The sequence below is a fragment of the Mesoplodon densirostris genome, chromosome 5 (assembly GCF_025265405.1).
Source record: "Mesoplodon densirostris isolate mMesDen1 chromosome 5, mMesDen1 primary haplotype, whole genome shotgun sequence".
Lineage (NCBI taxonomy): Eukaryota > Metazoa > Chordata > Mammalia > Artiodactyla > Ziphiidae > Mesoplodon > Mesoplodon densirostris.
Genome location: NC_082665.1, coordinates 148,635,353 through 148,649,452, shown reverse-complemented (window position 1 = coordinate 148,649,452; position 14,100 = coordinate 148,635,353). Strand labels below are relative to the sequence as shown.

Genomic DNA, 14,100 nt, shown 5'->3' with positions numbered 1-14,100 from the left:
TCCCACTACAGCCGCCCACCCCACCCCACAGAGGGGCGGAGCCTATCCCTAGCCCCTCTGAGACGAGCTATTTTTAGGCCTGTTACGGAAGCGGGAAGGAGGGAATGACACGTTTAATCCGTCAGGAAAATCCGGGATCCTAGTGAGTGGCTCCCAGGCCTTGCTGAGAGGCTGGGACGTCCTCCCGTCTACACAGACACACACAGACACACACACACCGCCCCCCACCCAGTACAGCTGCCGGCCTGCTGAAAGCTGGGGGCAGCTGTAGCCTCCTGGGCAGACAGCCCCGCCCCACCCGTCCTAAACTAAAGGGACCATCTTGGTTTCTGATCCGAACCCATGCTGGTCCTTTGAGTAAATCCCAGGTCTGTTCAGATGGCAACCATTTTCCCCCGAACTCCCAACCTTCTGGCCAGCCTTGTGGACCCAGCTGGGAAACCCAGAACCAAAGAACTCTTTCTTTCTGGATAACAGTCTCTGACCCCTTCCTATAACCATCTGTTGCTTTACTGAGACTCAGATTTCTGGGAATTCTTTTTTTCCTTAAGCCTTCCTGCCATCCCAGCCTCAATCTGCCAAGCTGTGTCATGGGGTATTCAAAACAAAATGTCATGGGAACAAGCTTTGGCAAGAATGTGAAGAAACTGGAACGCTTATGCACTGCTGTGAGAATGTAAAACGGTACAGCCACTGTGGAAAAGAGAATAGTGGCTCCTCAAAAAATTCAACATGGAATTACCATATGATCCAGCAATTCCACTTCTGGGTATATACACAAAAGAATTAAAAGCAGAGACTCAAACAGGTATTTGTACACCCACATTCATAACAGCATTATTCACGATAGCCAAAAGTTGGAAACAACCCAAGTGTCCATTGACAGATGAATGGATAAACAAAATGTTATACATATATTATACACATACATATATATTTCAGCCCTTAAAAGGGAATGAAATTCTGACACATGCTACAATATGAATCAACCTTGAAAATGTTATGCTAAATGAAATAAGCCAGACACGAAAGGACATACATTATATGATTCCACTTATACAACGTACCTAGTACAGTCAGGTTCATAGAGACAGAAAGTAGAATGGTGGTTGACAGGGCTGGGGGGAGGAGGGAATGGAAATTATTGTCTAATGGGTACAGATTTTCAGTCAGGGATAATGAAAAAGTTCTAGAAGCAGATGGTGGTGCTGGTTGCACAACAGTGTGAAAGTACACAATGCCATTGAATGGTACACTTGAAAATGGTTAAAATTGTAAAGTTTATGGGATGTATATTTTACCACAATTTTTTAAATGTTAAAAAAAAAAAAAGGATGGACAGGGGCCAGGCCCAAGTAGGGATGGCTGTCAGCCACCAGCTCTTGATGGGGAGTCTTGTTCCTCCTCTGCCCTCCTGGTTGGGGCACCCCTTTCCCTCCAGGACTTTCTGCAGGAGGGCAGAGAAGAATCCAGGCTGTGGAGTCAAAGACACATTTAAATTCCACTTTCCCAGGTGGTGTAACCCTGGGAAGTCACTTACCCTCTCTGTAAAATGGGGAAAATAAACTCTACCTAGCAGGTCATTATGAGAACCAACTTAGTTAAAACATCTCAGCCCAGGGCCTGGCAGTCACGGGTGTGTCCTCCCAAGTTCAGTCAAGTGTCAGGGTTGGGAGCATTTGCTTCTCAACTTGCTTCCCTGAAGTATACAAAAAGTAGCTCTGTGCATGTGTGTGTGTGTGTGTGTGTGTGCTCGCACGTGCGTGTGCATGTGTCATTCCCACCAGCCTCAATTTCCCCATGTGGAAATGGGTGCCACCTTTTGCAGGGCTGCTGTGAGCAAGTGAACTTGACGTGCACCCAGATCCACCTTCTCGGTAACGCCAAAAGCAAAAGTATTTAGACTCCTTCTTCAGCTGACCAAGACCTCGCCTGCGTGGAACCCGCACCCCCTCCCTTTACTGGGCCACAGTTTGACATTCAATACAGCCAAGAGTTACTGAGTGCCTACCACGTGCCAGGCTCTGTTCTAAGACCCGAGGAAACCAAGAGTTTGTAGAGGACTAGATCACTCAGCACTAGGAAGCTGTCACCTTCTGCTGTGCTACCTGTGCCACAACACACAAGATTTGGTGGCACGAGTGGGAACAGGTGTATCATCCAAGACACAGGAACAAGCCAAAGGAGACTGGCCCTAGTGGGCTACTCCCGGGGACATTCCTGTCACCCTGAGCAGCTGAGCCGTAACTATTGGACGTACAGAACAGTGGGTTCTCAATATCTGTGGTTTCCATTTTGCCCTGTAGCCCCTCACCTCTTCCTCAGGCCAGTGCCAGATACCAGCTCTCTGACCAGCATAGACACCATCACAACTGGTCTCCTTACACTTAAGGATGTGTCAGGAAACAGTGGGACATGTCTGCTAAATGAGGGTCTACTTTACACTCTAGGGAGCCCTCTGCTGTCAACTGCTGGCATCACACCTTGGAAGTCAGCTCCCGTTCCAGGTCCCACTTTCCTAAAGGGCATATGAGGTATAGAGAACAGGTCTCTCAGTGCTGGGATGCTGGCCACTAATGGTCCTGCAGGTGATTTTAGGTCAAAGGTGTATTGTTGAGTTTTCACAGTACTGATGTATAGATAGACAGACAGGCGTATAGTTAGAAGGGCATTTTACATAAAAACCTGGTTTGCTGGTTTCTTCTTGAAAACTCTGAGAATCTAGCAACAAAAGGCCCGCACTCTCACCTGTCAAGAATCAGCTGGAACGGAGGGGGAACCTCTTCCCTAGGCAGAGCTTACACTCTAACCCATTCCCTGAAAAAGATCACTTTATAAAAAGACCTCTTTCCTCCTCTTTTGCAAAATGAGAATGCAGGGTCATTTTAACCAGGACCCATGCTCTGAGTCTTGAAACAAACCCTAGGTGGGGAGGGTTGAGATAGACTGCACAAATTGTGACAAAATAGTAAAATGTTTGTGTCCTTGATATACAAAGACTAGTTAAGTCACTAAGAAATAGAAAAACAATCCCATAGAAAAGTGAACAAAAGATTAGGCAAGTCACAGAATAAAAAAATATACCAATTGAACATGTGAAACACTCAACCTCACCAAAAGTAACATAACAATTAGAGACATTTTTAAACAATAATATTGGCTAAAATTAAGTAGCGTTTTGGCACTGGTGAAGGATGGGAAAATGAGCAATTTCAAACAGGCTTTTTGAAAACAATTTTGCAGCACAAATCACAATTTAAAGTCCCCAAAATGTGGTAATCAGGACTACAGTATTTCTTGTACGATTCAAATTAGAATCAATTTAAATGTTCACCAATTGGGGTTTAAGTCAATAGATTATGATATATCCTACAATGAAACACTGTGCAGCCCTTACAAAGAATATATCTTGGTATGTTAATGAAAAAAAGGTGTCCAAGACAAATGTATTGTTAAATTAAAAACAACTGACATAATAATATGTATTATATGAATCCATTTATGTTTTTTTAAACTATACATACGAGAAATTCAGGGGTGCTATTCAAAATATTTAACCACTAGGCTGACACAGGCACTAACACGCTGGGGCTGATCTTCACGCTTTAACATATTCTCTTTTTTTTTGGCTGTGCAGCATGCAGGATCTTCCCCAGCCAGGGACTGAACCCATGCCCCCTGCATTGGGAGTGTGGAGTTGTAACCACTGGACGGCCAGGGAAGTCCCCATCTTCACCCTTTAGTTGCTGCATTATGGGGGTCCTGGCGGGGACGAGCCAGGGCAGATGAGGCGATAGTGGTGGATACTTGGAAGCCTGTGGCCAAGACTTTTTACAAATAGCATGGATATATATGCAGAGAAAAGTGAGAGACATACCAAACTTGACAGTGGTACAAGAGAGACTTTCACCTTTTCCTCCATACAATCTTAGTGTTTGAAATTCTAAGAACGAGTGTCGGATTTGGAAAAAAATTAACATAGGGGAAAACACCAGCATGGCCTATTTTCAAAATGCATCATGATGTAAACGTGTGGCTTAGACTCACCGAAGGCCAGAAGGAATCCAGGATCATCTGGAATCCCACGCTTCTTACCACTCACTACTCTTTTTACTTTGCCCAATACCCCCCTCACCACCATGTTTTCTTTCCAGCTTTATTGAGAAATGATTGTCATACAGCATTGTATAAGTTTAAGGTACACAGCATGATTTACATATATTGTGAAATGACAACCACAGTAGATTCAGCTAGCATCCATATTCTCATATAGATACAGCAAAAAGAAAGAGAAAGAGGAAAAAAGATTCCTCCTTGTGATGAGAACTCCTAGGATTTATTCTTTCTTTTTTTTTTTTTTTTTTTTTTTTTTTTGCAGTACGCAGGCCTCTCACTGTTGTGGCCTCTCCCGTTGCGGAGCACAGGCTCCGGACACGCAGGCTCAGCGGCCATGGCTCACGGGCCCAGCCACTCCGCGGCATGTGGGATCTTCCCAGACGGGGGCACAAACCCGTGTCCCCTGCATCGGCAGGTGGACTCTCAACCACTGCGCCACCAGGGAAGCCCTAGGATTTATGCTCTTAACAACTGTCCTATATATCACACAGCAGTGTTAGCTATAGTCATCATGTTGTACATTACATCTCTAGTGCTTATTTTTTTAATCATATACGTTTTAGTCTATGCATTTTTTCCCATCACCACCAAGTTTCAAAATATTCTTTTCTACTTAACAAACTGCATTTATTAAGTAATACATTATTAATTTATTCCCCATATTTTATTAATCAAAAACATTTTGCTGCCACATAAAACTCCCTACAAATGTCAAATTATCAATATAGCCACAGTGAATTCATATAATCACAACCCAGCATAAAGAAATCTGACATTCAGGTTGACTTATTTGGTCCCATCATAAAATAGTTCATATATTTTTGAAATATTGAAAATATTTCTAATTAAACCCTTCCAAACCCTAGGGACTGGGAATGTTAGTTGGAGGACCATTTGTCATGCATTCTCCAGATGTGGACATTAGATCCAGCGTGTGTGACCCTGCTCCTCCCTCAGAGGGCTAGCCCTAGGAAGCCTCACCTATGGAGAGACTCAGGTGAGCTGAAACCCAGCAGGGGTTCTGGGGACACAGGTCAGAGGGCAGCCATGGGGAGTAGCAGCAGGCCTCAAAGTCTCACTCTGGTGTCAGGCTGGACTTAAGAATCCAGAGCAAGTAGCTGGGAATAAATAAAGCTGGGGCAGGAGACATGACTTGTGGGTATTTTTTAATAAGACAGTCAGAACAGTGATTCTCAAAGGGGGAAATATCAGAATGAAAGGGGATGGGTGGGTGTCATTTGAAAAAGCATCATAATTTTATATATGGAGAAAAATATAAACTTATGTTTCCATTAAAGCAACTACCAAAAAGAAAGTTCTAGAAAATCTTGGTTGATGAGTATTTGTAGAGGAAATATTAATTCTCATACCTCCTAGAAAGAGGAGGTAAACTTTTATGTGACTGTAGAAGGGCCAGCAGTTTTTAAAATTTGAATTTGTAATTTGCTTTTAAAAGCCAACTTGGGTAGAGTAGGGAATAGCAGACACCCTGGGGAACAGAGGACACTATCCCGGGGGGGATGTGGCCAACCATTAAGATGTAAGTACTAGGGACCTGCAATGGACGGAATGTTTGTGTCCCCTCCAAATTCATATGTTGAAATCCTACCCCCAAAGTGATGATATTCGGAAGTGGGGCCTTTGGGAGGTTTAGGACATGAGGGTGGAACCCTCATGAATGGGATTAGTTCCCCTATAAAAGGGACCCCAGAGAGCTCTCTTGCCCCTTTCCACCATATGAGGATTCAACAAGAGGTGTGCCATCTGCCACTCAGATGTGGATCCTCACTAGAACCCAACCATGCTGGCAACCTGATCTTGGACTTCCAGCCTCCAGAACTGTGACAAATAAATTGTTGTTGTTTATAAGCCACCTGGTGTATAGTACTTTGTTATTGCAGCCCAAGCTGATTTAGACAGGACCTTGTCCGCTTGATCCAGCAGCATGTTCAGCATCTAAATCAGTGCTTGGCACACAGAAGGGACTCAATTACTATTACTGACTGAATGTTTTAATGAGTATCAAATTCAGGACTAGAAGTCAAGTCTCTTTTTTCCCCAGCCAATTCTCTAACACATCCTGTAATTAGTAAATATAACACGTAGCAAAACAATTAGCTGCCTATCCTAACACCCATTTTCTCTTCCTTCTTGAATGTCCCAACCTCTCCTGCAGCTACCTTCTGGTCAATGAGATGTAAGGGGAAGTGTTCTATGGTACCGCAGGGAGTCTTCATAAAATAAGTGAGGTGAACCTTTCCTCTTTCCTTCGTCCTGCTGCCTGAAATGCAGAAACAATGGGCTGGAGATCAAGCTGCCATATGGACCATGGGCAGGATGGCAAAGAGAAAGATGGAAGAAGCCTAGGTCCCTGATGACTGCAGTGACCATACCCGCCCTGATCTGCCTGCCTTCAGACTACTTTTACGTGAGAGAGAAATGAACTTCTATACTTCTACGTCAATGGTCTTTGGGATTTTTCTATTACAGACACAGAAAGCCCACTCTTACTGACAGGCGCGACCTGCACATCCCCCCCCCTGCCAGCAGGGGGCGCTGAGCCCGCCTCTATGACACGGAGCACGTGAGAGTTTCATCCTCGCTCAGCTATCAGGAGCTCCACCTCCTCAGGCACCTGTAGGACTTTGGCTTCCGGACAGGGGCGGCAACGTAGCTGTCAGTGCTCAGTATCCTTAGAACCCGCTGGGGTTTCAGCTTAAGGACAACACCAGGCTGCATCCATGCGGACTGGAGCACAGTTTTCTCAGGACCCTCCCAGGGAGGTCCCACTGGGAGAAAACGGTGAGGAAAAAAGTGAAGAGAAGTGAGGAAAAGTGGGGAGAGACTTCCTGTGTGCGACTGACTGCTGGGGGCTGGGGGGATCCCTCTTCAGAGGACCCAGGAGAGACAGGTCTTGATGTGGAAAACTGTGGGGTTTTAGTCCCTGTTGTGTGCAGTGTAGACTGTGTCCAGTGTGGTTCTTTGGTGTGTGGTGTCCAGTTTTCCTGGTGCTGTTTATTGAGGGGACTGCCCTTTCCCTGTTGTATGTTCTTGGCCCTTTTGTCGTAAATAAACTGATTACACCAGTGTAGATTTATTTCTGGGCTCTCTGTTCTGTTCCTCTGGTCCGTGTGTCTGTTTTTGTGCCAGGACCACACAACTGTTTTGGTTACTGTAGCTTTGTAATATTGTTTGAGGTCAGGGAGCAAGATGCCACCAGCCTGTTCTCCTTTCTGAGAATCGTTTTGTCTATTCCTGGTCCTTTGTTGTTCCACACAAATATTGGGATCCTTTGCTCTATTTCTGAGAAATATGCCATTGGAATTTTGGTAGGGATTGCTTTCCGTGTGTACATTGCTCTGGGTAGAATGAACATTTTAACAATATTCATCCTTCCAACCCATGAGCATGTGATATCTATTTCCTTGTATCTTCTTCAATTTCTTCATCCACGTCCTAAAGTTTTCGATGTGCAGGCCTTTCACATCCTTGGTTAAACTTATTCCTAGGTGTTTTGTTCCTTTTGATGCAGATGTCAATAGGATTGTTTTCTTTTTCTTTCTGATGGTTCATTATTCGTGGTTAGAAAAGCAGCTGTTTTTTGCGTATTGACTGTCGCTTTACTGAATTCCTTTACCAGTTCTAATAGATTTTGGTGGAATGATGTGGAAAATTGTAACCGTAACTGATATGTGGGTGAGCCTCCACACACCTAGGGGAAGTGGAGATAAGGTGAAAGCCTGGCACTCCAGGAAGTGGCCAGTTCCACGATGTAGCACCAACGACCCAACATTGGCTCTATTTGTTACCTGGGCCCTGCTCCCCAGTCGCTGAGCCCTCTGGACCTTGAAGCAGGTCCCTATAAGACTTGGGACAGTGCTTACGGTAGAGATTTTCCACCAGTGTGTTGCTTCCTCTGACCACAGCCCTCCCTTCCTGGTTCATGTAGTTCCACAGATGCAGTGCGTAGGAGTCGTTGAAGCTCGGCTCTGTGTCCCAGGCTTCATAGTAGCGCCTCCACGCTGGATAGGAGATGGGGTAAAATCTTTGGGGGTGTAAGAAGGAGAAGTTTAAACACTTGAGGTCGCTCACCTCCTGGAAGTCTCTGAGTTTGCACCATACTCTCAAAATCCTCGTCATCAATTCGGGACCCTGGTGGCCCCAAATATCTGGATTGTAATTTTCCACAAAGTTTTCCATGCACTGCCACAGGAAAGGGTGGTGGGGGAGGAATCCAAACACCCCATTACTGGAGAACTGAGATGCCTGCGCCGCCAGAAAGTTGTCCTCGGGGATGGGTCTGATGGAGATGATATCAGTGTCCATGTAGACACCACCGTACTTCCAGATGAAGGCCAGACGGGATGCATCTGAACTGACATGGAGCCAGTATCTCTCTGCGCTGCTGTTGATCTGCAGGAACAGGTGCAAATCAGCCCCCAGGCAGGGGAAGAAGGAGGGGTGTCACAGCAGGAGGCCAGGCACAGGGTAGCTGAGCAGGAAGCAAGCCAACTCCCCAAAAATCTATTTGCCAAAAGCCCAATATTGCAAATTTACCAAAATTACTTCCACCCAAAAAAGTTGCCTTTAAGTGAAAAGTGCACAGCAATCAGTATCAATGGGAAGGTTTTAGCAGCTTTTAAAGATTTCATGAAATTGTTTTTTGAAAAAAGCAGTAGAAAGATGAAACCCAGAAGGGATTTCACAATGAACCCTATGAGTCACTTCCAGCAGGATGGAAATTAACCACAAATATGAAACTGTGAAGAAAGAATTTTTTGTTAAGTCCTAAAAGTGCTGAGAACTGATAAAGAAAAACAATAAATATGAAAATATAAGATAGATTAATAGCTATGCTCTTTGAGAAACTGATAAAAGAATCTTAAAATGCATCCATGCCTTCATCCACTAATTAATTCCTTTAATAATATTCATTGAAGGCCTACTTGCTATTCGCCAAGCTCTAAGCTGCTAAGGATACAGCAGTGAACAAACAGATAAAAATCTTTACTGGCAGGAGATAGACAACAAACAAATAAATATATGTTGGGTGTTCATAAGGAATATGAAGGAAAAAAAGTCAGGCGAGGAGGCTATGAAGGGGGCAGGATGGAGCACTGTCTTATCTTGGGTTCGAGCAGAACATTGGATGAAGTGGGTGGATGAACCATGCTGCTATCTCTGAGAAGAGGGCTCTAGGTAGAGGAAACAGCAAGTGCAAGGGCCCTGGGGCAGGAGCACGCTCACTATGTACAGGAACAGGAAAACAGCAGTGCAGAGTAGTGAAGGGAGAAGGGTAGGAAACCAGATCAGAGCGGGGGCAGGGGCGGGAGTGAGGGAGGATCCTGTAGGCTGAGGTAAAGACTGAAATGATTTGGAAGGTTTGAAAGAAAGGAGTGGTGTGATCTGAATTAGTCTAAGAGGGGTCACACTGGGTGCAGTGTGGAAAATAGATGGGGGCAGGGGGGAACAGCAGAAGCCAAGAGGCAAGTTAGGAAGCTGTTGAAATAATCCAGGCAGGAGATGATGGCGGTGTAGACCAGGGTGACGATACAGGAGATGAAAGAAGTGGTCAGATTCTGGGCACACGGTAAAGAGAAAGCCGGTCAGGATGTGCTGATGGATTGGATATGGAGCCGGAGACAGAGGAGTCAAGGATAACTGAAAACGCTGAAATGTGAACAAAACAGAAATTGACTTTGAAACGAATACAAATAAACCATTATAAATGCCAGTGTTCCCAAATGGAATGCTAAAATTTTGAATAAGAAAACACAGTAGATTTTTCTGAATTTAAATATGTTGATTAAAAGATTTAACAATGACCCTTGGCTTTTGACAAAAGAAACATTTTTTTTAATTCTACTATAAAGCCAAACGAAAGCAAGTCCGCTAAGACTTTGCAGAAATCTTCACCTGCGCGATTCACGTCATTATATTGTATACAATTACTGAAAACCTCATGAATAATAATAGCTAAACTTTATGAATAACTGTGGTGGTGTGATGAATTGGGAGATTGGGATTGACATGTGTACACTAATATGTATAAAATGGATAACTAATTAGAACCTGCTGTATAAAAAAATAAATATAATTCAAAAATTCAAAAAAAATGTATCAATAACTGTTCTGATCTCTTATAATCTACACAAATCCTCAGAAATAGGTACTATTATTAGTCCTATTTTTCAAGTGAAAAATTAAAAGGAAAGACCAAGAAGTTCAGTCATTTGTGCAAGGGAAGAGAGGCAGAGGTTAGATTTTAACCCAGGCAGTCTGACTCCAGAGACCCATTTACTTTCAGTAAAAATAAGTAAAGTTGATTCTTTGGTAAATTGGTGATTATTAGTGAACAGACCCAGATATCAAAAGCCGCACAGAAGGAAGGAAGCCTACCTTGATGTGGGCATTGGACTAACATCAATGTAGAACACAAGGCTCCCACAGAGGTGAGCACCAGAAAGGGGATTAGGGTTCTGTTTGCCCATTCCCTCCCCACCCCCTCAGTACTCATCCCTGGGCATCTTCAAAGGCTACAGTTGCCCAAATCAGTGCAGCAAATCCAGTGGTCACCAGCAGGTGATGGCACGCTAGGTCATCCTAACAGCTGGCCCGCAGCTATCCTATTGTAGCCTAACTGGGGCAGAAGATGCCACAGCCCACCTCCCCCAAGGTGCAAGTGTGTCCCCCACCCAGGAAAGCCCACCCAGTCCCCAGGTGAATGAGAGAGGATGGGACAGGAGTTTTCTCTTTTTTTTTACAAATACTGTAGTAGGCTGAATAACAGCCACTCAGTGGTCCTAATTCCTGAAACCTGTAAATATTACCTCCTATAGGAAAAGAGTCTTTGCCAATGTGATTAAATTAAGGATCTTGGGACTTCCCTGGAGGTCCGTACTTCCACCACAGGGTGCGTGGGTTCGATCCCTGGTCGGGGAACTAAGATCCCACATGCCACACAGTGTGGCCAAAAAAAACCCAAAAAAATTAAGGATCTTGAGCTGAGGAGATTATCCTGGATTATCATGGGCCCTAAATGCTACCACAAGTGTCCTTTAAAGGGAAAGGTAGAGGGAGTTTCACACAAAATTACAAAATTCCTAAGAGCCCCAGGAGTTTCTTGATCATATCTCAATGTAACCCAATCTTATACAGCAGCACCCACCTGATCTTTCATGAATTTTCTATTTACATCATTTTCCAGTTAATATTGCCTAATTTCCCCCCTTAGGTGCAAAAAAGTTTAACACAGATGGGTTTAAAACTGTCAGTGAAAAATGAACGGTCTATACACCTAGAAAAGATGTAGAAACTCATTCAATTAAGAATAGTCTCAAGAAATCCTAAGAAATAAGGTGAAAGCAAAAGGCAGCAGGGTAAAGATAAGCCTAAATCAAGTCTCTCCTGTTTCCTTGAATCAGGACTCAACACCACCCTAGAATGAAGACCCAGCAAGAGTCAAAAGATCTGGGTTCTAGCCTATCTCTGACAATCTAGCCTTACCCTCAGTATACCCATCTATAAAATGGCTAGATTAGACCCATTTTCTATGGTCCTTCCCAACACCGACATTCTGAGATTCTCTGAACACTTACTTGAGTGTACCACGAAAACAACGGTGTGTCTTCAAACAGGCTTTTCATATCCAAAGGGAGGAGGAAAACATTGTCTATTGCTGAGAGGAGGGAAAGGGCTGGGGAAGTGGAGTTTGGGGGCAGCTGCATGGAATTGTTGAGCCCTTTCATAAGTAACAGCACAGGCTGCTCAGCGTAGACCTTGGCCGCCGACTCCACAGCACAGGAGACCAGCGGGGATAGCTCCATTCTCTCTGAGGTCTCTAGAAACACGATGTTGCGCCCATGGCCCAGGAGGGCTTCCAGCCCCTGCTGGGACTTGTAGGGAGGCAGGTGGGGGAAGAGGCAGCTGGACTTCAGGGTGAACTGGTAGAGGAAGCCACAGGCAAGCAGCAGGATGACCAACAGGGAGAGCTGAAGCTTCATCAGCATGTCCACCACTCTCTCCTGTCCTGCCCCCTAAAATCAACACTATTAATTAAAAATTATAGTCACAAAACCTGATAAAGATAGCACACAAGAAGATGATACCTGAATATCACTTTCAAGCTTAGATTTTTTTAATTGAAGTATAGTTGATTTATAATATGAGATTACTTTCAGGTGTATAAGCATTCAGTATTTTTACAGATTATATTTCATTAAAAGTTATTACAAAATAATGGCTATAATTCCCTTGCTAAACAATATATCCTTGTTGCTTATCAATTTTATACCTAGTATAGTTCATATTTCTTAATCCCCTACCCCTGTTTGCCCCCTTGGCCCCTTCCCTCTCCCCTTTGGTCACCACTAGTTTGTTTTCTCTACCTTTGGGTCTGTTTTTGTGTTGCGTGTGTGTTCATTTGTATTATTTTTTACATTCCCCATGTAAGCGATGTCATACAGTATTCATCTTTCTCTGTCTGACTTATTTGAGTAAGTACAATATTCTCTAGGTCCATCCACGTTGCTGCAAATGGCAGAATTTCATTATTTTTATGGCTGAGTAATAATTCCATTGTATATACATATGTTATACCACATCTTCTTTAGCCATTCATCTTTTGATGGACACTTGGCTTGCTTCCATATCTTGCCTGTTGTAAATAGTGCTGCTATGAACATTGGGGTGCATGTATCTTTTCAAATTAGTGTTTTTGTTTTCTTTGGTTATGTACCAAGGAGTGGAATTGCTGGATCATATGGTACTTCTGTTATATTTTTAGTTTTTTCAGGAATCTCCATACTGTTTTCCATAGTGGCTGCACCAATTTACGTTCCCACCAACAGTGTATGAGGGTTCCCTATTCTCTACCTCCTGGCCAACATTGGTTATTTGTAGACTTTTTGATGCTAGCCATTCTGACAGATGAAAGGTGATATGTCATTGTGGTTTTGATTTGCATTTCTCTAATAATTATGTTTTGATTTTTTAAATTCTAAATAAAATATGATCAAATCAAATCCAGCAACGTTAAAAAGAAAGGTGCATTGATTAGGTTTTATTTGAGGAATGTAAGGATGATTTGCAATAGGAAAATAATGAATTAATAGGAAAACTATTAATGAAATGCATTATTTCCACAGATTAAAGAAGAAAAGCTGTATGATCATTTTGGCTTAGTAGATGCTAACAACAGCATGCTAAAATTTGACATCCATTCATGCTTTTTAAAAAGCACAAGGAGGGCTTCCCTGATGGCGCAGTGGTTGAGAGTCCGCCTGCAGATGCAGGGGACACGGGTTCGTGCCCCGGTCCGGGAAGATCCCACATGCCGCAGAGCGGCTGGGCCCATGAGCCATGGCCGCTGAGCCTGCGCATCCAGAGCCTGTGCTCCGCAACGGGAGAGGCCACAGCAGTGAGAGGCCCGCATACCGCAAAAAAAAAAAAAAAAAAAAAAAAGCACAAGGAAACTTTCTTAAGCTGACAATGTCTACCAGAACATATAGCAATGATCATCCTTAATGTGAAGCATTTGAAATATCCCCATTAAGACCAGGAATATGACATGGATGTCCATTATCACTGTTACTTTCACCATCATTTTGCTAAGTCTAACCAATTCAATGAAACAAGAGAAAAGAATTTCTACTATGAATATTAGGAAGAGACAAAAATATCACTAGTTCTACAAAATATGATTGCCTACCTAGAAGATCCAAGATAACTTACCAAAAAACTAATAGAACTAAGAAGAAGCAAACTGAAGGTTAAATAACTTGCCAAGATTACACAGTTAGCGGAGCCGTGACTTTAACTAGGGTCTACCTGTCCCCAAAGCTCAGGCTCTGAGCAGTTACCTGCAGTACCACCCTCTCCTTCACCATAAGCTCTAACTCCAGCCAACTCCAGGACAGCAGAGATCTCCATTCATCAGTAGTCTATTTTTTGCTTTACATGTAACTCTTTCAGAAAATACAAATC

At 43.5% G+C, this 14,100-nt stretch overlaps 1 protein-coding gene across 1 annotated transcript; it reads right to left on the bottom strand.

Moving 5' to 3' along the window:
* Positions 1-7,914: 7,914 nt before the first annotated feature.
* On the bottom strand, positions 7,915-12,125 carry A4GNT (alpha-1,4-N-acetylglucosaminyltransferase). Its single transcript, XM_060098521.1, has 2 exons — positions 11,715-12,125; positions 7,915-8,529 (listed from the first exon to the last, which is right to left on the bottom strand). The coding sequence occupies exons 1-2, from the start codon at positions 12,123-12,125 to the stop codon at positions 7,915-7,917; spliced, it is 1,026 nt and encodes a 341-aa protein (XP_059954504.1).
* Between the last annotated feature and the right edge of the window lie 1,975 nt (positions 12,126-14,100).